Source organism: Engystomops pustulosus, chromosome 6, assembly GCF_040894005.1.
Source record: "Engystomops pustulosus chromosome 6, aEngPut4.maternal, whole genome shotgun sequence".
Taxonomy (NCBI): Eukaryota; Metazoa; Chordata; class Amphibia; order Anura; family Leptodactylidae; genus Engystomops; species Engystomops pustulosus.
The window spans coordinates 65401906-65428847 of record NC_092416.1 but is presented as its reverse complement, the minus strand read 5'-3'; the positions used below and the strand labels follow the sequence as shown (position 1 = coordinate 65428847).

Genomic DNA, 26942 nt, shown 5'->3' with positions numbered 1-26942 from the left:
ACACTTTAATTTGGAAAATGTTTAACCCGAGGGCTAGGGGTAGAGGACGAGGGTGTGGACGTGGGCGTCCAACTACTGCAGGGGTCAGAGGCCATGGTCCTGGGCGGGGTGAGACACCACCTGCTGATGAGGGAGCAGGGGAACGCCGCAGAGCTACACTCCCTAGGTTCATCGTGTCTCAAGTTACTGGGACTCGTGGTAGAGCACTGTTGAGGCCAGAACAATGCGAAGAGGTGATGTTGTGGATTGCGGACAATGCTTCTAGCCATTTGTCCACCAGTCAGTCTTCCACGCAGTCCACCGATGTCACCGAAATCAGCACTCCTCCAGGTCCTCCACCTCAGCCTCCTTCCCTCCAGTCTGCCCCCTCCCAGCAAAATTTGGCATTTGAACCGGCATACTCTGAGGAACTGTTTTCTGGACCCTTCCCACAGTCACAAACCATTTGTCCGGTTGCTGCTGAACTATTTTCCGATGCCCAGGTTTTCCACCGGTCGCAGTCTGTGGGTGATGATGACATTATTGACGTAGTGGAAGAAGTGTGTAAAGAGGTGTCGGACGATGAGGAAACACGGTTGTCAGACAGTGGTGAAGTTGTTGTCAGGGCAGGAAGTCCGAGGGGGGAGCAGACTGAGGGATCGGAGGATGATGAGGTGACAGACCCAAGCTGGGTTGATAGGCCGGGTGAACACAGTGCTTCTGAGACGGAGGCGAGTCCTATAGCAGAACAGGTTGGAAGAGGCAGTGGTGGGGCCAGACGGAGAGGCAGGGCCAGAGCTGGTGCATCAGCGCCAAATGTTGCCCGTAGTCAAGCTCCCGTGGCGAGGGCTAGATTTTCAGAAGTCTGGAGGTTCTTTAAAGAAACACCGGATGATCGACGGACTGTGGTGTGCAACCTATGCCAAACCAGGATCAGCAGGGGTTCCACCACTACTAGCTTAACTACCACCAGTATGTGCAGGCATATGAATGCTAAACACCCCACTCAATGGCACCAAGCCCGTTCACCTCCGGCCGGGCACACCACTGCTCCTTCTCCTGTGTCATCTGCTAGTCAGCCCCCTGCCCAGGTGCCAAACACCTCCCGTGCGAAAACCCCATCTTCGCCTCCACGATCCTCCACAGCATCCACCAGCGTTCAGCTCTCCATACCCTAGACGCTGGAGCGCAAAAGGAAGTATAGCGCAACCCACCCACACGCCCAAGCCCTCAATGTCCACATCTCCAAGTTGCTTAGCCTGGAGATGCTGCCCTATAGGCTGGTAGAGACCGAGCCCTTTCGAAACCTCATGGCGGCGGCCGCCCCTCGGTATTCGGTCCCCAGCCGCCACTACTTTTCCCGATGTGCCGTCCCAGCCCTGCACAAGCACGTGTCAGACAACATCATCTGTGCCCTGACCAACGCCGTTTCTGACAAGGTCCACCTGACCACGGACACGTGGACGAGTGCTGCCGGGCAGGGCCAATATATATCGCTGACGGCACATTGGGTTAACTTGGTGGAGGCTGGGACTGAGTCTGACCCTGGGGCTGGTCATATACTGCCGATGCCGAGGATTGTGGGGAGTACCTCGGTCCAGGTCTCAAAGGCCTACTATGCCTCCTCCTCCTCCCACCCCTCCTCCACCTCCTCCTCCTCCGAATTACCATCCGAGGGCATGGCGCCATTAGTCGGTAGTTCTAGGCACAGCAGCAGTGCCGTCGCTAAGCGACAGCAGGCGGTGCTCAAACTGCTGAGCCTAGGCGATAAAAGGCACACCGCCCAAGAGCTATTACAGGGCATCACGGCGCAGACTGATCTGTGACTGGCACCGCTGAACCTGAAGCCAGGCATGGTTGTGTGTGACAACGGCCGTAACCTGGTGGCGGCTCTGCAACTCGGCAGACTGACACATGTGCCATGCCTGGCCCATGTGTTAAATCTCATACTTCAGCGTTTCCTCAAGACATACCCCAATCTGTCTGATTTGCTCACGAAGGTGCGCCGCATCTGTGCATATTTCAGGAAGTCCAGCGCAGATGCTGCCACTCTCAGAGCAGCGCAGCGCCGCCTCCAACTGCCCGCTCACCAACTGTTGTGCGACGTGCCCACTAGGTGGAATTCAACATTAACCATGTTATCCAGAGTTTACCAGCAGCGCAGAGCGATTGTAGACTGCCAGATGTCAACTTCCATCAGAACTGGTAGTCAGGTCAGTCAGCTTCCTCAAGTCTACAATGAGGAGTGGACGTGGATGTCTGATATCTGTCAGGTGCTGAGTAATTTTGAGGAGTCAACACAGATGGTCAGTGGCAATGCCGCCATCATCAGCCTCACCATCCCGCTGCTTGGTCTGTTGAAAAACTCTCTGGTCAGCATGAAGTCGGAAGCTTTGCACTCGTCACAAGAGACAGGGGAAGAAGATTCCCTTGTTGATAGCCAAAGCACCCTCAGGTCTGTTTCTCAGAGCATATCGGAGGAGGAAGATGAGGATGAGGAGGAAGAGGAGGAGAATGTTGGCAAGACAGAAGAGGGGACCATTGTTCAGTCCTTCACTGTTCAGCGTGTATGGGCAGAAGAAGAGGAGTTGGAGGAGGAGGAAATGGAGAGTCAGGCCAGTGAGGGGAGTGAATTCTTGCGCGTTGGTACTCTGGCGCATATGGCACATTTCATGCTAGGCTGCCTATCCCGTGACCCTCGCGTTCAAAGAATTTATTCCAGCACCGATTACTGGGTATTCACTCTCCTGGACCCACGGTACAAGCAAAATCTATCCACTCTCATCCCTGGAGAGGAAAGGAGTGTGAGAATGCATGAATACCAGCAGGCCCTGGTGCACAAGCTGAAACAGTATTTCCCTTCTGACAGCGCTAACGGCAGAGGGCGTACTTCTGCGGGACAAGTAGCGAGGGAGAGTAGGCGAGCTGGCAGCTTGTCCAGCACTGGCAGGGGTACGCTTTACAAGGCCTTTGCCAGTTTTATGTCACCCCAGCAAGACACTGTCACCTGTCCCCAGTCTCGGCAGAGTAGGGCTGATCTTTACAGAAAGATGGTGAGGGAGTACGTAGCTGACCATACCATCGTCCTAAATGATCACACAGCTCCCTACAACTACTGGGTTTCAAAGCTGGACATGTGGCACGAACTGGCGCTGTACGCCTTGGAGGTTCTTGCCTGCCCTGCCGCTACCGTGTTGTCTGAGCGGGTTTTCAGTGCAGCTGGTGGCATCATCACCGATAAGCGTACACGCCTGTCGACTGGCTCTAGCTATAGTACTCTATGTATTTCATTTTTCTGGAGGGCCACCTACCCGGTCCTCTGGTTTGAAAACTTTTTTGGACTGCCACATACAGGCACTCAATTTATTTAATTTTTCTGGAGGACCACCTACCTGCTCCTCTGGTTTGAAAACTTTTTTGGAGTGCCACATACAGGCACTATCCAAATTAAATTGTCTCCATAGCAGCCTCCACATGTCGTCTTTTTAGCTGGCTCCACACGTTGTCTCCATTGCTACCTCCACACGTCATCGCCATAGCTGCCTCCAAAAGTCGTCCATATAGCTGCCTCCATACATGGTATCCTTATCAAACGAACTGTGTCAGGCAGAATTTTGGGTTGTTTTCATGGCTTCCACATCAAACTTGTTAACTTTGTCGCCACCCTGCTGTGTAATCCACAAAATATACTGGCAAACTTTTATCTTTTACCGATATTATTTCAGCGCTTCTTGCGCATCTGTTTACATTCCCCTCACCTGCCATAACCCAAACTTATAAGAACGCTACTACACTTGATCTTATACAAAAGGTTCTTAGAAGTGCTGTTTGGGGAGGAGCCGAGAGACAGGGGCTTGGACAGGTGAAAGCTTGCCTGGCAGCGGAACGCCAGCTCCATCCCAAGATCCAACTAACATAGTTTTAACTGCAGCACCTTTAATCTACTACTACTACCTTACTGCCTCCATACATCGTCCCCTTATCAAACGAGCTGTGTCAGGCAGAATTTTGGGTTGTTTTCATGGCTTCCACATCAAACTTGTTAACTTTGTCGCCACCCTGCTGTGTAATCCACAAAACATACTGGCAAACTTTTATCATTTACCGATATTATTTCAGCGCTTCTTGCGCATCAGTTTACATTCCCCTCACCCGCCATAACCCAAACTTATAAGAACGCTACTACACTTGATCTTATACAAAAGGTTCTTAGAAATGCTGTTTGGGGAGTAGCCGAGAGACAGGGGCTTAGATAGGCGAAAGCTCGCCAGGCAGTGGACCGCCAGCTCCATCCCAAGATTAGGCAGCCTCAGAGGCATCCATGCATGCTGCACCTGCTTTTTCCTGTCCATTTTGCCTCCACGATCCTCCACAGCGTCCACCAATGTCTCATTTCAACTCTCTATACCCCAGACGCTGGAGCACGAGAGGATATGCAGCACATCATCCCCTTATCAAACGAGCTGTGTCAGGCAGAATTTTCAGGTGTTTCACCAGATACATAGTGGAACTCGGTCTATCTGTCACCGCCATGCTGGAGACCTGAAGTTGCAATCATAGCAGCGCAATATGAATGCCCCATACTGTCGCTCTTAATCATGTAAGTCGTCTCCATGGCTACCTCCACATGTCGTCCCCTTATCAAAAGAGCTGTGTCAGGCTCATTTTTCGGGTGTTTTACCAGATACGTTATGGAACTTGGTCACTATGTCGCCACCATGCTGTGTTATCGACTAAATATACCGTCCACCTTTTGTTCACAAAGGAAATCATTTCACCTCCTTTGGTGAAACCTGAGTCCATTTAGGGTATGTCGCCATGACACTCTCTAGCCTGCCACTGCTGCCGCTGCCTCTGCGTGCCGTCCCCTATAGTGTCAGGGTCAATTATTGGATGTTTTAGATGCTATCTAGCCTCATTCGGTCACTCTGTCATGGCCATGCTGTTGCCCATCATTTTGGCATAATGGTGCGATTAAGCAGCCTCACAGGCATCCATGCATGCTGCCCCTGCTGTTTCCTGTCCATTTCCGTGGTGTTTCCATCCTTTTCTGAGGTTCCCAGGTGTTTGGCCAAGCTTCCCTGTGCAGAGCCTTGGTCCCCTTGAAAAATGCTCGATTCTCCCATTGACTTCAATGGGGCTTGTTATTCGAGACGAGCACTCGAGCGTCGGGAAAAGTTCGTCTCGAATAACGAGTACCCGAGCATTTTAGTGCTCGCTCATCTCTATTAGTTAGTTGTCATCATTATTTTGCTTTGGGAACTATTCTTTGGAGCGATATAGTTCTGGGACAAATGTGATCATCATGTGGTATAATAACGCTCCAGGCTATATGCATTGGATTAACATTGTATGAAAAGTAAACTAATAACCTTGAACCTTGTGATTTCCTTAAGGGCAGTGTTGTTACCTTTCCACGCCATTTTATGAAATATATGAGTCTTAGTGTAAAAACCCTAAATTTGTCTTGTGTTTTTAAATTCCAGAAAAGTAAATGAATGGACAAATTTGTTAGTAATGTTTGGTACAAATTCTTGCTACAAGGACAAACTCAGAGCTAAACTAAAGAGATGCTAATCCAGGCATTGATGGAGATGATGGTGTTACCTTAATCTGGGACGTTTCCAGCCAATGGTGGTCAAGTTGTTTATCTAGTTCCAGAATCCAGTGGACACCAGCAAAAGCAATTCACAGAATGGTAGAGACTTTGAAGAGCTAAATTACTGCTAAGCCATGTTATCTTGGGAATGTCTCTGTGCTAGGAGATAACCTGTTTTATGGTATAAGAAGTGTGTGTCCAGATGAACTTGTACCGTCCCGTGATTAGCATGTTTCTGGTCCATAAATAGGCATTCGATAGACCGTAACAATTTGTGAAGGCAGTAATAATTGTATGAAATGGTGACTGTATTGTGTGGATTGTTTTCCCTGACACCATTACCGGTAATCCCTGATTAATGAAAAAGCTTTATGCGCTTAATAAATACTATGATTAAACAATAAAACACAACAAACTATGCAAATAGAACACCTCATGATGTGACAGATGATTCTTATTTAAACAAATGACTAATGTGTAATACTTATATAAAGACCTCGATCCCCAGAATAGAGAAAGACAGTCTACCAGCAACTAATAGAAGAAGATGGATTCCAGTGCTCTTAAGGTCTATCATATACATGACTGTGATACCAGACAAATTCTGGAGGATTATTTCTCTGGTAACCAGGAGATGGTCTTTGAAGAGGATTTCGTGAAGTTCCCCATTCAACATTTTAGAAAAACCTTTAAATTGGGTATGTGTTTTCCTATTATTAAATATTTTCATTTTTCAATACATTTGTAAGAAGTTATTTTTTATCTTTACAGCATCAATTATTATCAAATTTAAATCATTTAATTTAGTTATAATCAAATCCCTGTCTCTGACTTTGTTAAAAGTTATATGAGTAGAACAATTAAAAATTGGATTAGTTCTAACATAGGGGGCCATATCTGTTGCTGTTTTGGGTTCTTTATTGTGTATTTTTGTCTCTATTTTTTGGTTTAACATTGTTTTCCATTATTAGCAAGACTTGCAATATTTGATTTTATACAAATTTTTCAGTTTTGATTTTTATACAAACATAACATAATTTTTTTTGTGTTTTGTTGTTCAAATGGCAACTACTTTAACAAAGTTTTATATTTTTTTTCGTGTTTTGCAGCTTGAATGTCAAGTATTGAACACAACTGTATATATTTTTTTTTTCTTTGTGTTTTGTTACTTGAATGTCAACTACTTGAAAATAGTTGTATTTTAATGTTGTGTTTTGATGCTTGAATAGCAGCTATTTGTAAATAGTTGTATTTAAAATTTTTTATATACAAATATACATACACTATATATATATATTTCTGAATGTTTTGATGCTTGAATGGCAACTACTTGAATATAGTTGGATATTTTTTTTTGTTTGTGTTTCTACTTCCACTGCTGCTTCTTCTTCCACTGGTGGCTTGGCTTCAGCTAGTGGCTACTGGACAGGGTCCAGCACCAGGGTTACCATTTGCTTTTGGTCCTGCTCCTCATCTTATAAATGAAACATATTTTGCTTTGTATTTTTTATTTTTGGAAGATAAGTTTGCTTCTAAATTTTAATCTTTAGTTGATTTACCTCCTCGACAGTTGGTTGAAGGTTTGGGGGACTGGAGTCATTTCTGTTTGCTTCTACCTTGACCTCCATTTTACACTTTTTGATTTTCTCCCCTTTGGCCCCTCATAATAATAATAATAATAATTCTTTATTTATATAGCGCACACAGATTATGCATCGCTGCACAAAGCATGTCAAATTGGTCGCGGTACATTCTTCTGACATTTTTGAGGGACTTTTTTTGCTTTATTTTTTGTAACTGAACTGCTTCTGGATCTGCCTGACAGAACGGAATTTCCTGTACTTTGCGTGCAGAGGGGCTGAGAGCTGTTCCATGATCCTAGTCTAATACTTACAACTCCCTGAATCATGGAGCAGCTCATAGCCCTGCTCATTGACAAAGGTGATGATGTTGCTGAGCTCTGTTGTTGCCTTGCTTCTCATCTGTAAAATTAAAATCAAGATCAAAAGATAAATATTTTTTATAAGTTTGTGTGCTGTTCTTCTAAGGCTATATTCACACTTCCATTAAAATTTCTGTTCCTTACCTAGGTAAAAATAAAGGTAAAGAACAGTGGATTGACATAGCCAATTACATTTCCCATTCACATCAATTTAAAATGTATGTCATTGTCATGTTCCATCAGAAAGGTTTCTCTTATCCATGTGTTTTTTTAAACTTATTGAAACTCCTGCATTCACCTTCTTTTGTCCCAAAAAGCATGGGTAAGCAACATCTGCCTAGAGGGACGTCCGCAAATGTACATTGATGTCAGTGGGATTTAAAACTGATACTTTACCTTTTTTGGGTGTAACTAACAGAGTTTTGAACTGTCTTGTTAACTTCACCTTATTGTGTGCTTATCCTGCTTTGCCTGCATCCATGCATCCATTAGTATAAGAAACGATAAGACTCAATACTTTATTATTTATTTGATGCAATCTATCCTTAAACATGTGTTTCTGTTTCAAATCTTCTACTGACATTTTTTTTTTGGTTTTATCTGTATTTTCCTCCTTGGCATTTTTTGACCCCTCTTAAAGATGATTTGTGTTAATTTTGCATTGCACAGCAAAGTACTGAAAAAACACATCCAAAGCTTGGGGGTTTTGGATGTGTTTTTTCAGTACTTTGCTGTACTCTCATGTGGCAGTGACGGTGGTCAGCTCCAGGTCTCTTTCTGTGACACTGGAGGAGTTTAGGTTTGTGTCGCAACACTTTTAATTTATATATGCATGCACTATTTACGTGTGCCAATTTCTAAAGGATAGGTTCAAAGGAAAACTATATTACCCCTTAAGGACGCAGGGTTTTTTCACTCATTTCTCGCTCTCCACCTTCAAAAATCCATAACTTTTTCATTTTTACGTGTACAGACCTGTGTAAAAGCTTATTTTGTGCGTAACAAATTTTATTTTCCCGTAATGTTATTTATTTTAACATGCCGTGTACTGCAAAGCTGAAAAAAAATTCCAAATGTGGAAAAAAAATTTTAAAAACGCACGTGAGTCACGTTCTTGTGGGCTCAGTTTTTACAACTTTGACTGTGCACTCAAAATAACACATCAGCTTTATTCTTTGGTTCGGTGCGATCGCGGTGATACCAAATTTATATAAGTTAAATTGTGTTTTAATACATTTCCAAAAATTAAACGAATGTTTACAAAAAAAAAAAAAATTTGCCATCTTCTGACGCTAATAACTTTTTCATACTTTGGTGCTCGGGGCTGGGGGGGATGTCATTTTTTGCAAAATGAGACGACGTTTGCATTACTACCATTTTAAGTTCTGTGCAACATTTTGATCATTTTTTATTCCATTTTTTATGTGATGTAAAAAGGTGTAAAAGTCGCATTTCGGAAATTTGGGCTCCATTTCCCGCCTCGGAGGTCACCGCCGCCCGTAACCGTTTTTATATTTTGATAGATCGGGCATTTTGGGACACAGCGATACCTAATGTGTCTGTGATTTTTACTGTTTATTATGTTTTATATCAGTTCTAGGGAAAGGGGGGTGATTTGAATTTTTAATATTTTATACATTTTTTTTATTTTTTAAACTTTTTTTTTTCTTTTTTTACACTAATTCTTAGACCATCTAGGGTACATTAACCCTAGATGGTCAGATCGTTCCTACCATATACTGCAATACTTCTGTATTGCAACATATGGCATTTTTGCAGCTCATTCATTACAATGAGCCACTGGCTCATTGTAACGAATCTGCAGAAGCCAGATAGCTTCGGGTCAAACAAAGACCCGAGGCTACCATGGCAACCGATCGCCGCGCCCCCGAACGTCATCAGGGGCGGCGATATGCAACAACCCCCACCTTTGCATGAAGAGGACTTCGCCTGTATTCCATGTATTAAGGGCTTAACAAGGGAAAGGGGTGTGTGACACAAACACCAAATAACTTTATAAAGTAGTGGACAGATAAAACTTTACAGGACAGATATTGGAAAGTGTAATCAAGAACTAAACAACAATGGGAAATCAAAATGTTTGAAAACTTGCAAATTGAGCAAATAGTTGCAAGACAAAGCATGCAGAGACAAAAAAAGGCCACCAGGGGTATCCAGAGCACACATACCCTTAAATTTCTTTATACTACAGGATCTTAAGCTTTGACTGTGAAGCATATACATAGGTGTGGGTTCAGGGTCCCTATAGACACAAAGACAACAATTAATGAAATACTATTATGTGTGCAAATAATGCTTGTTTTACATTTGCACATCCACCAAAAAGAGGAAGAGGAAGAGAAAATATGATCCAGACTAACTTTTTATACCCTACATTAACCCCTTTGCGCAACTAGACGTGATACTACGCGGCGTCTATGGGGCATCAGCGCAACGATCGGCACCCTCCAGCACCCACCGATCTAACAGTGCATCTAGGCAGAATGCATAGGCTGACTATGTAATATGCTGCAATACATTAGTCCAGGTCAATGTTTGACATTCTGCTATGCGCTAGGCAGTTTAAATAACAATATCTCTGGAAAAGCTTTATATATCATAACAATTTTTACTTTGTTTTTTCATGACATGGGAGAGTTTTACGTGATGGAATGATTTTATTAATTACATATATTTTTCTTTATAAAATGCATCAATAATTAACTACAAATGTGAAAAAATAAGCTTTTTTGTAATTTTTTCAATTAAAGTTTTTTAAATAAGTAGTAACTTTTACCAAAATATGTTATAAATATGTACCACATTATTCCATCACCCTTTCCCAGGATCAGCTACAGATACAGAGGATGTGTGTACTTCTACAAAGTAAAAGTCCCCTGCAGATTCTAATGCTACATTTCCTGAACCCTTTTATCTAGAAAACAATTCATATGAAAAAGAAGAGTCCCCTCTTTAATATGATATATGGATGGTGCATGGATGCTTAAGAAAACTGGAACTAAAAATCATTTTTTTTAGTAAACCTTTAAGGTTCTCTGGTTCTGTTAACCATCCATACACAATCTAAACAGCATATTAAAGGGGAGGAGGGGCGTAACTTGAGGGGGTGCAGAGGTTGCGGCTGCACCTGGGCCCATGAGGTTTAGGGGGCCCTTATGGTGTCACTTTCCAATATGAGAAGACTATTACTATAAACCATACATTGTAGTCGGGGGCCTGGCACAGACTTTACACTGGGGCCCATCAGCTTCTAGTTACGCCACTTAAGGGGAGATTCTCCTGTTTAGCATGGCATAAAACTGTTACTATGTTCCAGGGTTCAGGAGATATGGCCGTTTGAATCTGGTCACTGTCACAAGATTTTAACCCCTTAACGACCTGGCCCTTTTTAGTTTTTTCACTTCCATTTATCACTCACCACCTTCAAAAATCTATAACTTTTTTATTTTTCCACATAAAGAGCTCTGTGATGGCTTATTTTCTGCGTAACAAATCGGTGCGATCACGTGGATAACAAATTTGTATAAGTTTTATACTGCTTTCATACATTTAAAAAAAATGAAAACCTCCTGTATAGAAATTATTTTTTTATTTTGTCATCTTCTGACGCCAATAACTTTTTCATACTTTAGTGGACGGAGCTGTGGGTGGTGTCAATTTTTGCGAATTTTGATGATGTTTTCATTGCTATAAATTGTAGGACTGTGTGACCTTTTGATCACTTTTTATTAATTTTTTTAATATTTTTCAAAATGGCAAAAAAATGCCATTTTCGACTTTGGGCGCTATTTTCTGTTACGGGGTTAAACGCAGTGAAAAACCGTTATTATATTTTGATAGATCAGGCATTTTTGGATGTGGGAATGCCAAATGTGTTCATGATTTTTACTGTTTAGTTTTATTTATAAAGGGAAAGGGGGGTGATTTGAATTTTTAGTTTCTTTTATTATAATTTTTTTTCAACATTTTTTTTATTTTTACTTTTACTATTTTTCAGACTCCCTAGGGTACTTTGACCCTAGGTTGTCTGATCGATCCTATCATATACTGCCATACCGCAGTATGGCAGCATATAGGGATTTTCCTCCTCATTCATTACAATGCACAATTAGAAATATAGGAAAAAATGTACCCAGACTAACGTGGGGCGCTGACAGTGTACTTCCCAAAGGAAATCAAATACCCTTGGTTTAGCAAAAAACTAAAGAATTTTGATCCTTTTTAAAATTACATATACAGATATGTGCGCAAACATGACGCGTTTCGGGTGTTCAACACCCTTTCTCAAACAAAGGACAGTAAATATAACATTAAAATACCAATCTTATATGCTATAAAAATAGCCATAAACAGCATCAGGTGACTTACATACTTAGAAGCTGCAGGACTCTAGTTTCCGGGTCTGCACGCCGGGAAAGCCTGCGAACAACAGCGTGTTGTTGCGCATGCGCAGTTGCCACTGGAGCGCCGGATGTTTGACCGGTATTCAATGGCAACGCTCGCATACATAGAATGGATATTAGTAAACATGGTTAGAGAGCAATTAGGAACAGTTAAGAGTATGTTAGTAAACACGGGGACGCAATTTGTTACTAGCAGAAGCGGGTCAATCTAATTAATAGATAGATTTCAAATAGCGGTCCCAGCTTGTAGGAGTACTCGGACATGAATAGTAAGTGCAGAATTGATTGCCCTGCATTGCAGTCTATGTAAAAAATGCATAATAATATACATAATAAAAATCCATAAAACATGTATAAAAAGTATATAAAAACATATATAAATATTCATAAGTGATGATATTATCTAAGATAAAACTACTCAGGGACAGTCTAAAATTAATACATTGTGAACATTAACAACATGGTCAAAATACAAGAAAGGAATTAAAATAGAGTTAATCTGCACACAAGAGATGCATAAGAATTGTTGCATGCATAAATGTACTCAATTCCATCAATAATTACATAAACACATATATATACAAAATATATCCATGTATGCAATAAAGAATAGGGCGCAAGGTATTTAAACCCTCATAGTAGCATTGAAGATGCTCTAGTATATATTTTCTAGGCTTTCATTTAGCCCTATGGGTACCAAGCTCTGAAGCTTGAATATCCAGTACATCTTGCGTCTTTTGAGATGGTTAAATCTCTGTGGGACAGTAGAGCTGATGTGTTCAATCGGGAGTATGCTAAATTCCTTGATACTACAGTTATGATGAGTAGCTGCGTTCCGTGACACACTGTGAAGGGTAAAATCATTTTGGATATTATGTCTATGAGTATTGAGCCTTTCTCCTAAAGGCTGAATGGTGCACCCAATGTATTGCAATTTACACTTGCATTCTATTAACCCCTAGGGGACACAGCCTATTTTGGCCTTAAGGACACGGCCCCATTCTTCAAATCTGACCTGTGTCACTATAAGTGGTTATAGTTTTGGAACGCTATGAGATATCCAGGGGATTTTGAGATTGTTTTCTCGTGACACATTGTACTTCAAATTAGTTTAAAAATTTGGATGATATCTTTTGTGTTTAGTTATGAAAAAAAACTAAATTTGGCAAAAATTTGGAAAAATTCTTTATTTTCAACGTTCTAAATTCTCTACTTTTGATGCAGATAGTCATAGCTCCCAAATAAATTCATAACTTACATTTCCCAAATGTCTGCTTTATGTTGGCATGGTTTTTTAAGATTCCACATATTTTACTAGAATGTTATGAGGCTCAGAATTTAGGTATCATTTTTCTAATTTTTTGTAAAATCACCAAAACCTGTATTTAGATGGACCTGCTCAACTTCTAATTGACACTGAGAGGCCTAAATAATAGCGAGACTCATAAATTACCCCATTATGGAAACTACACCCCTCAACGTATGAAAAACCACTTTTAAGAAGTTTGTTAACGCTTTACGTGTTTTATAGGGGTTAAAACAAAATGGAGGTGCAGTCTGCAAATTGTAATATTTTTTCACAATACACTCATTTTGGGTGGAAAATTAAACATTTACAATGGATTAAATGAATAAAGGCTCCACAAAGTTTGTTACCCAATTTCTCCCGAGTACACGGATACTCTACATGTGGTGGTAACCTGCTGTATGGGCGCACGGCCGGGCATAGAAGGGAAGGAGGCGCCATCCAGATCAGATTTGCCATGTCACATTGTACAGGCTATAATTTTTTTCTTTTTTTAATGTGGACCAATAGGGGCTTATTTCTTTTGCCACGAGATGCACTTTTCTGGTACGTAATTTGGGGGAATCTATAGGCTAATTGGTGAGATTTTATTAACTCTTTGTTAGTGGAGGAAATGAAAATCATCACTTTTCAGGAAGATTTTTATGGGGTTTTTTTTTTTGGCTGTTTACCATACCATAAAAATAGTATATTATTTTTATTCTATGGGTCGCCACGATTACAAAAAGACCTCATTTATATAGATTTTTTATTTTTTTCCCATTTTTAGTGCATAAAAAGTAATTTGGCAAAAATGTTGTTACTTTTAGCATCACCGTCTTTCATATGCATAACTTTTTTATTTTTCGCCTCACAAATCTGTTTAAGGGCTTATTTTTTGCGAGAAGGATTGTTCTTTTTAGTGGTCTTATTTTAGAGTGCATAACATTTTTTAAATCCCTTTTTAGAGCATTTTTATAGGGTATTAATTGAAAATGATCTTTTTTCTGGAGCTTTTTTTTGTTTTGTTTTTTACGGGGTTAACTTTGCGGATCTAATAACGATTCTGTTTTATTATGCAGATTGTTACGGACGCAGGGATACCAAATATGTGGGGGTTTTGTGTATTTTATTCAATTGTACTGAATAAAAACTAATTTGGAGAAAATCTTATTCATTTTAGCATCACCATCTTTTTATATGCATAACTTTTTTATTTTTTGGCAGATAAATCTTGTTAGGGGCTTATTTTTTGCGAGAACAGTTGTTCTTTTTAGTGGGATTATTTTGGAGTGCATAACATTTTTTAAATCACTTTTTAGAGCATTTTTTATAGGGTATTAATTAAAAACTATCTTTTTTCGGAATGTTTTTTGCGTTTTTTTCCTCCGGCGTTTACCGTGCGGGTCCAGTAACAATTCTGTTTTATTATGCAGATTGTTACGGACGCGGCAATACCAAATATGCGGGGTTTTTTTGTGTTTTTATGTTTTTTATACTTTATTAAGTTTTTTTATGGGAAAGTGACATTTTAGGGGCTTATATTTTTATGTATTTATTTTTTATTTATTCTAATGTGTTAACTTTAGTGTTTTTGACTTTTTTTTAATTATACATACTTGGGTTATCCCCAAGAATCCACGCTTAACTTTCAGGAGGGCCAAAACACTCAAAAATATCTTGGCCCCGAGTCGTTTGAGACCTGTGACAGCTAAGAATCCTCCTATTTCCCTGTTTCCTAAAGTTGTGGGTAGCTTTAAGTGTGGACATGCATGTTGTGAGTGCTGCAAATCAATCAGGCACAGACAAAAGACATTTATGTCGAACATAACAAAAGAGAGGCACCCAATAAAATGCTTTATAAATTGTGGATCAAACTACATAATTTACTTAATAGAATGCAAGTGTAAATTGCAATACATTGGGCGCCCCATTCAACCTTTAAGAGAAAGGCTCAATACTCATAGACATAATATCCAAAATGGTTTTTCCCTTCACAGTGTGTCACGGCACGCAGCTACTCATTATAACTGTAGCATCAAGGAATTTAGCATACTCCCGATTGAACACATCAGCTCTACTGTCCCACAGAGATTTAACCATCTCAAAAGACGCGAGATGTACTGGATATTCAAGCTTCAGAGCTTGGTACCCTTAGGGCTGAATGAAAGCCTAGAAAATATATACTAGAGCATCTTCCAATGCTACTATGAGGGTTTAAATACCTTGCACCCTATTCTTTATTGCATACATGGATATATTTTGTATATATATGTGTTTATGTAATTATTGATGGAATTGAGTGAATTTATGCATGCAACAATTCTTATGCATCTCTCGTGTGCAGATTAACTCTATTTTAATTTCTTTCTTGTATTTTGACCATGTTGTTTATGTTCACAATGTATTAATTTTAGACTGTCCCTGAGTAGTTTTATCTTAGATAATATCATCACTTATGAATATTTATATATGTTTTTATATACTTTTTATACATGTTTTATGGATTTTTATTATGTATATTCTGTAATTTATGCATTTTTTTTATATAGACTGCAATGCAGGGCAATCAATTCTGCACTTACTATTCATGTCCGAGTACTCCTACAAGCTGGGACCGCTATTTGAAATCTATCTATTAATTAGATTGACCCGCTTCTGCTAGTAACAAATTGCGTCCCCGTGTTTACTAACATACTCTTAACTGTTCCTAATTGCTCTCTAACCATGTTTACTAATATCCATTCTATGTATGCGAGCGTTGCCATGGCATGCCGGTCAAACATCTGGCGCTCCAGTGGCAACTGCGCATGCGCAACAACACGCTGTTGTTCGCGGGCTTTCCCGGCGTGCAGACCCGGAAACTAGAGTCCTGCAGCTTCTAAGTATGTAAGTCACCTGATACTGTTTATGGCTATTTTTATAGTATATAAGATTGGTATTTTAATGTTATATTTATTGTCCTTTGTTTGAGAAAGGGTGTTGAACACCCGAAACGCGTCACATTTGGGCACATATTTTTGTTTTTTGCTAAACCAAGGGTATTTGATTTCCTTTGGGAAGTACACTGTCAGCGCCCCACGTTAGTCTGGGTAAATTTTTTCCTATATTTCATTGCTTTACCGGACGCCCTTGGCGGTACCGGTTCTCCTGACTGTGGGAGCTGCATAGACAGTGATACTCCCTACAAATACCCTAAATACTTTCTGGATCCTGACAAGGAGGAAGAAGGAACTCCCTTCAGTATTTTATGAGCCTTCTTACAAGAATCCATCTGGTGAGCACCTCCGCTTTCTCTTACCCTTGAGCTGGATTAATCAGACGTTATTACCCGAGGTGCCGTCCTCTGTTGTTCCTTTTTTGTCTTTGTTTCAAGTGTAATGCACAATTAGCACATTGTAATGAATGGGTTAAAACAAGACAGCTTTGGGTCTTCGTGAGACCCGAAGCTGTCATGGCAACGGATACAAGTACGGCGCGCGTCGGGAAGGGGTTAAACGTCTTTTCTGCATAGGGCGGGTGCAAATAGGACGTGTATAGCCGTATGGCAGTTGTGAAGGGGTTAAACAACTTGCAACATCTTTTCATTTAAATCATACAGGCTACTGACTTACATTTTACCTTCTGAATATGGGGTGGGGGCTATGCTCAAATTGTTTGTCTTTATCACTTATGAGTCATGGAACACTTATGCTGTTCAATTAGTTATACATTGAAAATTGAAATAAAGAAAAAATAAAGAATTAAGAAAAGAATTGGATTGGATTGCAGAGCTGCCCAACATTTTCTCCAATGAGAAAGATCAGCACATAGCCTTCAGGGCATATTTTTATTACATTCTTAGATCAACTGCATTAAAATGATTCTAAATAAATAATATAAACTGGTAAATCAACTTAAGAGAGCAGAGCAAAACCTTGGTCAGGACAGATATAATAACGCACAGGATCATGTGCAGTGAGTGAAAAACAGGCCTTATGTCAGCCCAGCCAAAAATGTCAAAAATGTGTTTAACAAAGTGGTACATTTTCTTTTAATTCTATGTACCATTAACCTGGAGGGCTCCTTGTGGGAGGAGTAATGTGTTGTTTTCATAGCAGTTACATGTTTATAAGATTCCCCATCATGAGACCTATTTTCTTTACACAATATAAAAAGCTTATTGTATAATGCAGGGGGAGGGGCTTTCTCTAATAGTTGTTCAGTGATTGAAAACTGCATCATGGGATGTGTTAAATGAGCTTTTATATTCCTATGGTAGTTTGCTCCTACATGAAAGCACCAAAATTTAATTTGTGTAGGGTCCATAAGAAAAATGAGCTAACTTCCAGGATGTTATCAAAGGTAAAATAGTCCTGAAGAGCAAGCTCTAATTGTTACATGAAGGGAGATTCATCAAGAAAGTGTTGTTATGCCAGAGTTTTAGGAGGGAATCAGAGTGGTATGGTACGAATAGGACGTTAGATGTATGCATTTTTTGTGTCACAGTAGTTCTTGGGCAAAATCCGCAGGCCTGAGCCATGAGTCCTGGTGATGGAGGACAGGGAGCTGCTGAGAGTGTAAGGTAAGACAGATGCAAACTATACTGAGAATTCCCTTTAAAGATTTTGATGGAACTGCAAACTATACCGAGACAGTACTTTTAAGATTTTGATGACTGATGCTGGGATTACAAACTATACTGAGATAGGGACTTTAAGATTGTGCTTGATGATACTGAAACTTCAAAGAGACTGAGACTGCCCCTTAAAGATTTTGCTAGAACTGTAAACTATACGGAGTGGGTGCTTATAGGATATTGATGGATGATGCATTAAATACCCATAGTACTAAGTGTGGTCCAGGACCATAGCAGCCTATCAGTAGCTTAATGCAGTTTTTCAGTGTCCTGAAAGTGCTATTGTATCAGATTTCAAGCTGCCCCTAATCCCAGCAGCCTACTCTCCTTTCCAAGGACGATTGTTAGTATTTGTATCTGAAGTTATGGAGGGCAGAAACCTCTCTTATCTGTTATGGTATCTGGATATGTGAGCCTGTTCTCTTACAGCAGATTCATATGTCCTAGCTGGCCAATCACAGCCATGTCAACAGAGGACATGCCTGTGTTTGCTAAAGTGGTGGAAGTTGTTTGAGTGGTTGCTCAGCAGTCAATCAACCAGTTTGGCACTTATTCCCGTGCTTATTCCCCAAATATGCAGCTGAAGCAATAACAGTGGCATCTTTTTGGGATCAGGGGTCGATCAGGGTGCCAATTTTGGCAAATTTGGTTTACACCAACTTAGCACTAAAATTCTGTCCCGGGTAATGTGATGGCACACAGGAATACTAGTTATAAACGCAGCTCAGATTTCTCTTTGTGATTTGAACAATCCATGCACCAGTTTGGCATCACATGCCCAGGGATGGATTTCTATCCACTTTTACTAAACAATACATCAATACGTCTGTTGAACATCAGCAAGCGGGCATTTAGAAAATCATGAGGAATTAATACAGAAAATATATTGGATAATGCTTATTACCCCATATATAATCTGTCTTATACTCATTGCTTATACTAACCAAATAAAGCTCAGAGCTCATATTAAAGACCTGTGGCAAAATAGAAGCTGAGCTGTAATTGGTTGCTAACTTCCACAGCAGCAGCAAACAAAACAAAAATGTCTCCTGTATATGGTGGGTAATAAGTGTATTTTGGAAAGCATTGGATGAAAATTTTGACTCAAAACCTGGTCTATGATGTTCCAGGGTCAAAGAGAGTGACTGTGCAAAATTTGGTGATTGTATTAATTTAGAGGACATATTTAAACAGATACACACACATACACTTATCTTTAAATATTATATTTGGAATCATTTTAACCCCTTCCCGACATTTGACGTACTATTACTGCATGGCGGGAGGTGCATTCCCGCAAAATGCAGTAATAGTACGTCAAGCTTCTGGCGCCGGCTCCTGACACCTGCCTCTAACACCCGCGATCGGAGATTTCTCCAATCGCGGGTGTTAACCCCTAACATGCCGCGGTCGCGCTGACCACGGCGTGTCAGGGGCATTTAGATGGAATTGGACCCCCCCACAGCGCTTACCGGGAGGGTCCGCTGCTCCGATCGCAGCCCCGGGACTGCCGGTGCCCGGGGCTGCGCGATCTGCTTCTGGGGAGCCGGGTCCCTGCCTTCTGGCAGGACCCGGCTGTGACACACTGGGAGTCATTTACTAAGGGCCCGATTCGCGTTTTCCCGACGTGTTACACGAATATTTCCGATTTGCTCCGATTTCCCCTGAATTGCCCTGGGATTTTGGCGCACGCAATCGGAGTGTGGGGATGCATCGGCGCTGGCATGCACGCGATGGAAATCGGGGGGCGTGGCGGCACGAAAACCCGACGTATTCGAAAAAAACGCCGCATTTAAAAACGGAAAATGTGTCGCCGGTCTCGCGCTTACCTTCACTCAGCCGGCCTCGGTGCATTTCAGTGCATTCCTATGCTCTGCAGCGCAGCAGCGCCACCTGGTGGACGGCGGAGGAACTGCCTTAGGGAATCCCGGCCGGACCCGAATCCACCGCAGAGAAGGCGCCGCTGGATCGCGAATGGGCCGGGTAAGTAAATCTGCCCCACTGAGCATGCTCAGCATGCTCAGTATGTCACATAATACAGTGTAATACATCTGTATTACACTGTATTAGGTGAAGAATAGCTTGAACAAGCGATCAGTGAATCGCTTGTTCAAGCTAACCTGTAAAAGTAAAGAAAAAACGTTAAAAACACTAAATAGACAATTTTTTTATTAAAAAGAATTAATTAAATAAAGTTAAAGTCCCTTAAACACAAACATTCCCTATACACATCTAATAAAGTAAAAAAACCTGAAAATCACGAAAACACCCCACATATTTGGTATGGCCGCATCCATAACAATCTATACGATAAGTCAGCAACATTATTGGACCCGTACGGTGAACGCCGTAAAAGCAAAACGCAAAAAACTCGCCAAAAATGTAAATTTTCATAAAATCCCTTCACAAAAATGTTCCAAAAAGTAATAAAAAAAAAGTTATGTGCACTAAAATGTTACCACTTAAAAGGACAACTCAACACGTAAAAAATAAGCCTGAAACCAGCTCTGTCAACCAAAAAATATTAAAGTTATATCTCTGAAAAGATGGTGATGCAAAAACAAATGAGATTTTCTTTATATTCGTTTTTTTCCTGTAAAATTGTAAAATATATTAAAAAACAATGAGGTATCACTGTAGTCGTAGTGATCTATAGAATAAAAATATTATAGTATTTTTAGTTGTACGGTGTATGACCCCCAAAATATACAAAAAAAGAAACCAAAAATTGTCAATTTTCGTTTCCTCCATACATTAAAGAGTTAATAAAATCTCATCAAAAAGCTACAGACCCACTAAAATGAAGTATTTGTAAAGTGCATCTCATTTTGCAAAAAATAAGCCCTTATATGTCCAAATTGCCAAAAAAATAAAGATTGTATAGCCATTATAAAGTGACAATGCATAATCTGCTCTGAATGGTGCAGCTCCCCCCTCCATGCCCTGGCGTGTGCCCATACAGCTGGTTACCATCACATATGGGGTATTATTATACACGGTAGAGATTGGGTATCAAATTTTGTGGAGCGTTTTGGTATTCTATCCACTGAGAATTTGTACATTTTATGAAAAACACATTAATTTAGCCAAAAAAAATTTAATTTCAAAATTGCATCCGATTTTGTTTTAACCCCTGTAAACCAATGAAAGGGTTAACAAACTTCATAAAAGTTGTTTTACGTACGTTAAGGGGTGTAGTTTCTATAATGGAGTAATTTATGGGATTTTACTTTTAATTAGGCCTCTCAAAGTGACTTTAAACCTGAGCAAGTCCCTCAATAGCAGGATTTTTCTTTTTTTCTGAAAATGTGAAAAATTACACCTAGCGTTCCCATAACATCCTACAAAAATAAGAGTATGCATTAAAAACCATGTCCACATAAATTAGACATTTAGTGAATGTTAGATATTACGTCTTTTTGCTGTTATGACTATGTACGGAAAAAGTAGAACATTTTGAAGTTCGAAAATCAAGAATTTTTCCAAATTTTCACCAAATATCTGATTTTCTCATAAATAAATGCAAAACATACCACCAAAATTTTTCTACTAACATGGAGTACAAAGTGTCACGAGAAAACAATTTTAAAATCACTTGGGCAGATTTGAAAAAGTGGGCCGTGTCAGGAAGGTGAAAAGTGGCTTCAGCGTTAAGGGGTTAAATGTGTCAGAATTTGTAAACTGTTTTCACTAGTCATATTAACTAATTAACTCAAAGGTTATTTTATGATTTTTTTGTTCTTGTTGGTATGTATGGGAGAAATTCCAATAAGTGTGTTTTTGTGATACAAAAATCAGTCACTTTACATAATATTTTTATAACACTGTTTTACTTTCCATTTCAGGTCATATTAAAGGAGAGATCTTGATAGACCTCAGCATTGGTTCCATTATTCATCATCTGTATGCAGCCTGTGAGCTCTTCAAACACATCATAGTCCTGAAGGTCAATGACAGATGCATCATGGAGCTGAAGAGATGGGTGGACACACGTACAGGAGCATTTGACTGGTGTCATGCTGCACAACTTTATGTAGACAAGGAAGGAAACAGGTGAAACACTTGATTTTGCTACTGCTGTATAAGAGATATGAAGAAAATGTCATAAATTTGTACACAGCATATGATTTATGTACTATTAGTCGTACTGCCCAAAATTAAGATACATAAATGTTTACATTTTAGGGTCAGTAATGTTTACTTTTCCACTCACATGAATATTATCAATACCATTGTTTTTTGTTAATTTTTTTGTTTCTCACAGTGATGACATTCAGTGTAAAGAAGGAAAAGTGAGATCAGCGCTACAACATGTTGTAAAATTTGACCCTGAGAAAGAAAATATGACAGAACCAATAGATTTACCACCAGCAGATTGTATCATCAGCGCTTGGCTCCTGGAAATTATCAGCAAAGACAAACAAGATTACATCAGATATCTCAGGAAGTTCTCAAAGCTGCTAAAACCTGGAGGACACCTCATATTAGTTGGGTCTTTAGGAGCAACATATTTCAAAATTGGCAAAGAGAAGTTTCATTTTCTTACATGTGATGAGGAATTTGTCAGGGGAGTTCTAGTTGGAGAAGGCTTCAAAATTGATCATTGCAATGTTTTTAAGAGAACAGTTGAGAGTGATCTTGCTGACCATAAGCATGTCATATTCATTGCAGCTCATAGAGAAGAGAAGTAGACTGTAGTAGAAAAATACAAGACAAATCTTCTTCTATCTTCTTATTTATCATTTAAAATTGTAGAGAAAAACTGGTTTAAAGCTGTATTGCCTTTGAATAAAACTGACCAAAAATTATGCACATCTAAATTTTGGCATTAGAATCATAAGCAACAACTAAAAAAACAGCCACCACTTGCAGGAGCACAGTTCTATATCTTTTAATTAAACAATTTCTAATGATAAGTGCTGCAATAGTATGACACTGTGGAAAGTAACTCCCCACAAATGCAAAATATGTCAGCTGTAACTTAAAACTTAAACCCTGCTATAACACCCACTATCTGATATAATTGTTCATAAACAATATAAAAAGTGATAAAAAAAGTCATTTTGCAATAAAATGGTTCCAAGATGTTCACCATGTAGCCTTACTGGTCAAAAAGTTTGTCTTGCTAGCTCTTTGTCAGTGTTTATTATTATTCTTGTGTCCACATTTACATAAATAGATGTGCAAACTGCTATGTGCACTGCGACACAATACTCTACACCTATAGGGGCGTTCTACTGCAAATTAGACACATCCGCAACATTTATGTCAGCAAATCTGACATAATTGTGGCGTACACCCACTAAGTGCATCGTAAATGAACTGGTGCACACAGCTTACACACTCTCTGCGCTGGGAACCTGCCCCATATTAATGAAGACCGTGCGCCGGACTTCATTGATCATGTGCGTTCTGCACTAAGTAAATGTGCGCTATTGCACTGTTATCCTCGGCTATACTCCTGTCTAATTGATTGTGTACTTTACTTGCTATCTTGCTGTGACATGTATTGTTAACCTTCTGTTTGTTAAATATGTTTGTCTATCTTGTTTCATGTTTTCACCTTGTAGAAACAAGAGAAAAACACCCAGTCATTTGCCACAGTGTAGGGAAAACCCAATAAGAAATATGGGACGGTTTGTGAGGCTGAGAGTTAAGTCCTTCCCTTACACTATTGGGGTCATTTTAAATTTTTTTTGTTTTTTCCTCTCTTTTTTGAAACATTTCCGTGCAATTGCAAAATACAAAATACGCAAAATACAGAGGATAAGTGCTCTTTCCCCGTTACCTCCTGTAACCATTTCTCCATGAAGTCCACGGGTTTCCCCCCTCTGCCCCTTCCGCCATACCCACCACCCAATTTTTTTTGAAGAGCACCCTTCCCTTCCTTAAGGAAATTGACCTCTTTTTTCAAGTAGTTCACCTCTTTTGTTAGATCTACTATCTTATTATCATTCTCTTTTAGTTTTTCTCTTATTTTCCTTAGCTCCCCCCTCATAAATGTACTTTCTGTATCAAATTTATTCATCAGGTCCAAGATAGAATAATTGATGGCTTGCAAAGTTTCGGAGACCGAATTCTTATCCATCACTACATTAGTTAGCAGGCTACCTTCTATACCAGCCTCCTCTGTTCCCACTCTCTGTTCTTCCTTCTTCAGCGTTGGCTCTGGTCTGGCCCTTAGGCTCTACCCCCAGTTTCTGACTTACTTTCGTCCTAGTGTGTGGGGATTGCCATAGTTTATCCAATTTATTCTCATTCCTAATAGTTCCCTTTTCCTTGGGCGATGAGGTGCCTTGTGATTTTCTTTTCTCAGATTTATCTACTTTCGGCACCATTTTCTTTCTAGTATAGGGAAATGCCAGATCAGAGAGATTAGATTTCAAACGGACCAACAAGTATTGGTTAGCTATTGGACCTTAAGTCTCCCCTAACTGCCCTCTTCTGGTCTACAATAGTAGGTTAACTAACAATAAACGTTACTATGGGAAAACAAGGAGACCACCAAGATGTTAATTCTTAACACCTAACGGGAAGGCAACGCAAATAACCTTCAATTATGCAAAAAAAATTCCCCTCTTCTTATTTCATCAGGGAGGGAGGACAAACATAAGTAGATTTCACAACCTCTATTCCCTGAATATATATATCAGAACAATTCTTGTTAGTCTCTTATATTAAGGTTAACCCTTCACTTATTTTCACTTATGTTCAGATATCAAGTAGTGATATTAACAATTTATAACTGTTACTGGCAATACCAAACAAAACCATCAATCCTCACACCTTAAACATAGAAAGTCAGCAACGAACGTCAGGTATTAATGGCTTAGTAGATGTTAGTAATCTCATAGCAAGTCCGTTCTTCCTTAGGCCTTGAACCTAATATATTAACACCGTGATAGACGTTAGTAATACCAACACAGGTCGTTCTTCCAACAACCTTGAACATAGGATGTTAATAGCGTAATAAATGTTAATAGCGTAATAACTGTTAGTAGTGCCAATGCAAGTCAGTTTTTCCTACAACCTTGAGCATAGGATGTTAGGAGCGTAATAAATGTTAGTAGTACCAATGCAAGTCCGTTCTTTCTGCAACCTTGAACATAAGATGTTTAAGAGCGTGATTAGTCTTAGTAGTGCCAACGCAAGTCAATTCTTCTTACAACCTTGAGCATAAGATGTTAATAACTTAATAAATGTTAGTAGTACCAGCGCAAGTCTGTTCTTCCTACAGCCTTGAACATAGGATATTAATAGCGTGATAAATGTTAGTAGTGCCAACGCAAATCTGCTCTTCCTTAAATGCTCAAGGATAGTATGTTAATGGAATAATAAGAATTAGTGGTACCAAAGTATGTCCGTTTTTCCTTAGACCTTGAGCATAAAGTTGACCCTTGCTTACACTTTAAATGAATAAAGTCAGAACGTCAAAACACAGTCAGAGGGAGGGCAGAGATAGATTAAGTAGCTTTTCACTAGATCTTTTTAGCAAGGTATTGTGGTAGACACTAGCCGCATACTCTTAATAGCCCTTAAATAAGGTCACTCATCTCACCACCTTCAACCCGCTGGCCTTGATTTGCAATCCGATCACCTCAGGCTTCCATGAGTGTCTCCTTCCAGGCGATGCATTGAACAAGCAGTGGTCTCCTGGCTCCATTTGCTGGCTCCTCCATCGTCACATGCTACCTCCTGCGTTACTCTGGTGGCGTCCAGGCCATGGGTCAGCACGGGTCACTTGGATCTTGGATTTATAGCTGGTACCCAGCTGGGTGCCCTGCACCCTCCTCCCAATTAGGAAGGCAGTCCCCGACTCCCGATCCGGCCCGACCTCTCTGCCACTATACCTGTCCGCTCCGCCGATGCCACGTATTAGGATCCACCGGAGAGAGATGTCGACACACCTCAGCCACCTTTCCCACAGCGCCGTTCTCTTTGTAATACTGCCACCGGAGTGCTCTCAGCTTCTCTAAGCCACGTGGCTCGCCAGGCTGATCATATTATCATAGTATATAAGGCTGGAAAAAGACACAAGTCCATCAAGTCCAACCATTAAGAATTAAATAAATGTTTTATCCCCATAACCCGTGATATTTTTTCTCTCCAGAAAGGCATCCAGGCCCCTCTTGAACATGTACATAGAATCCGCCATTACAACCTCCTGCGGAAGAGAGTTCCATAGTCTCACTGCTCTTACAGTAAAGAACCTTTGTCTATGTTGATGGTAGAATCGCCTCTCCTGTAGGCGTAGAGGATGCCCCCTTGTCCTGGTCACAGGCCTAGGTATAAAAAGATCTTTGGAGATATCCTTGTACTGTCCGTTCAGGTATTTGTACATTGTAATGAGGTCTCCCCTCAGTTGTCTTTTTTCTAAACTGAATAATCCCTAATTTTGTAATCTGTCATTGTATTCTAATCCCCCCATTCCCCTAATAATCCTGGTTGCTCTCCTCTGCACCCGTTCCAGCTCTACTATATCCTTTTTATACACTGGTGCCCAAAACTGTACACAATATTCCATGTGTGGTCTGACCAGGGATTTGTATAAGGGCAAAACTATGTCTTTATCATGAGAATCTATTCCTCTCTTGATACATCCCATAATTTTATTTGCTTTAGTAGCAGCCGCCTGCCTCTGGTCGCTAAAATTAAGTTTACCATCCACCAGTACCCCCAAGTCCTTTTTAGCTCCAGTTTTACCAAGTAATTGACCGTTTAGAACACAATTATACTTTTTGTTTCCATGGCCCAAGTGCATAACTTTACATTTATCTACATTAAACCTCATCAACCATTTCTCTGCCCACTCCTCAAGCTTCCACAAATCCCTCTGTAATGCTAAACTATCGACCTCAGTATTTAATACTTTACAGAGCTTAGTATCATCTGCAAATATTGAAACTTGACTGTGTAAACCCACTACAAGGTCATTAATAAAAATATTAAAAAGAAGTGGCCCCAATACTGACCCCTGTGGCACTCCACTGGTAACGTCAACCCAATCTGAGAATGTGCCATTAATGACGACCCTCTGTTTTCTATCACTAAGCCAATTACTTACCCAAATACACAGATTTTCTCCTATTCCAGAG

At 40.2% G+C, this 26942-nt stretch overlaps 1 protein-coding gene across 1 annotated transcript; it reads left to right on the top strand.

Moving 5' to 3' along the window:
* Positions 1-6086: 6086 nt before the first annotated feature.
* Positions 6087-22938, top strand: LOC140065741 (nicotinamide N-methyltransferase-like). The gene is made up of 3 exons (XM_072113314.1): positions 6087-6276; positions 21693-21900; positions 22112-22938. The coding sequence occupies exons 1-3, from the start codon at positions 6126-6128 to the stop codon at positions 22536-22538; spliced, it is 786 nt and encodes a 261-aa protein (XP_071969415.1). The 5' UTR covers positions 6087-6125; the 3' UTR covers positions 22539-22938.
* The last annotated feature ends 4004 nt before the right edge of the window (positions 22939-26942 follow it).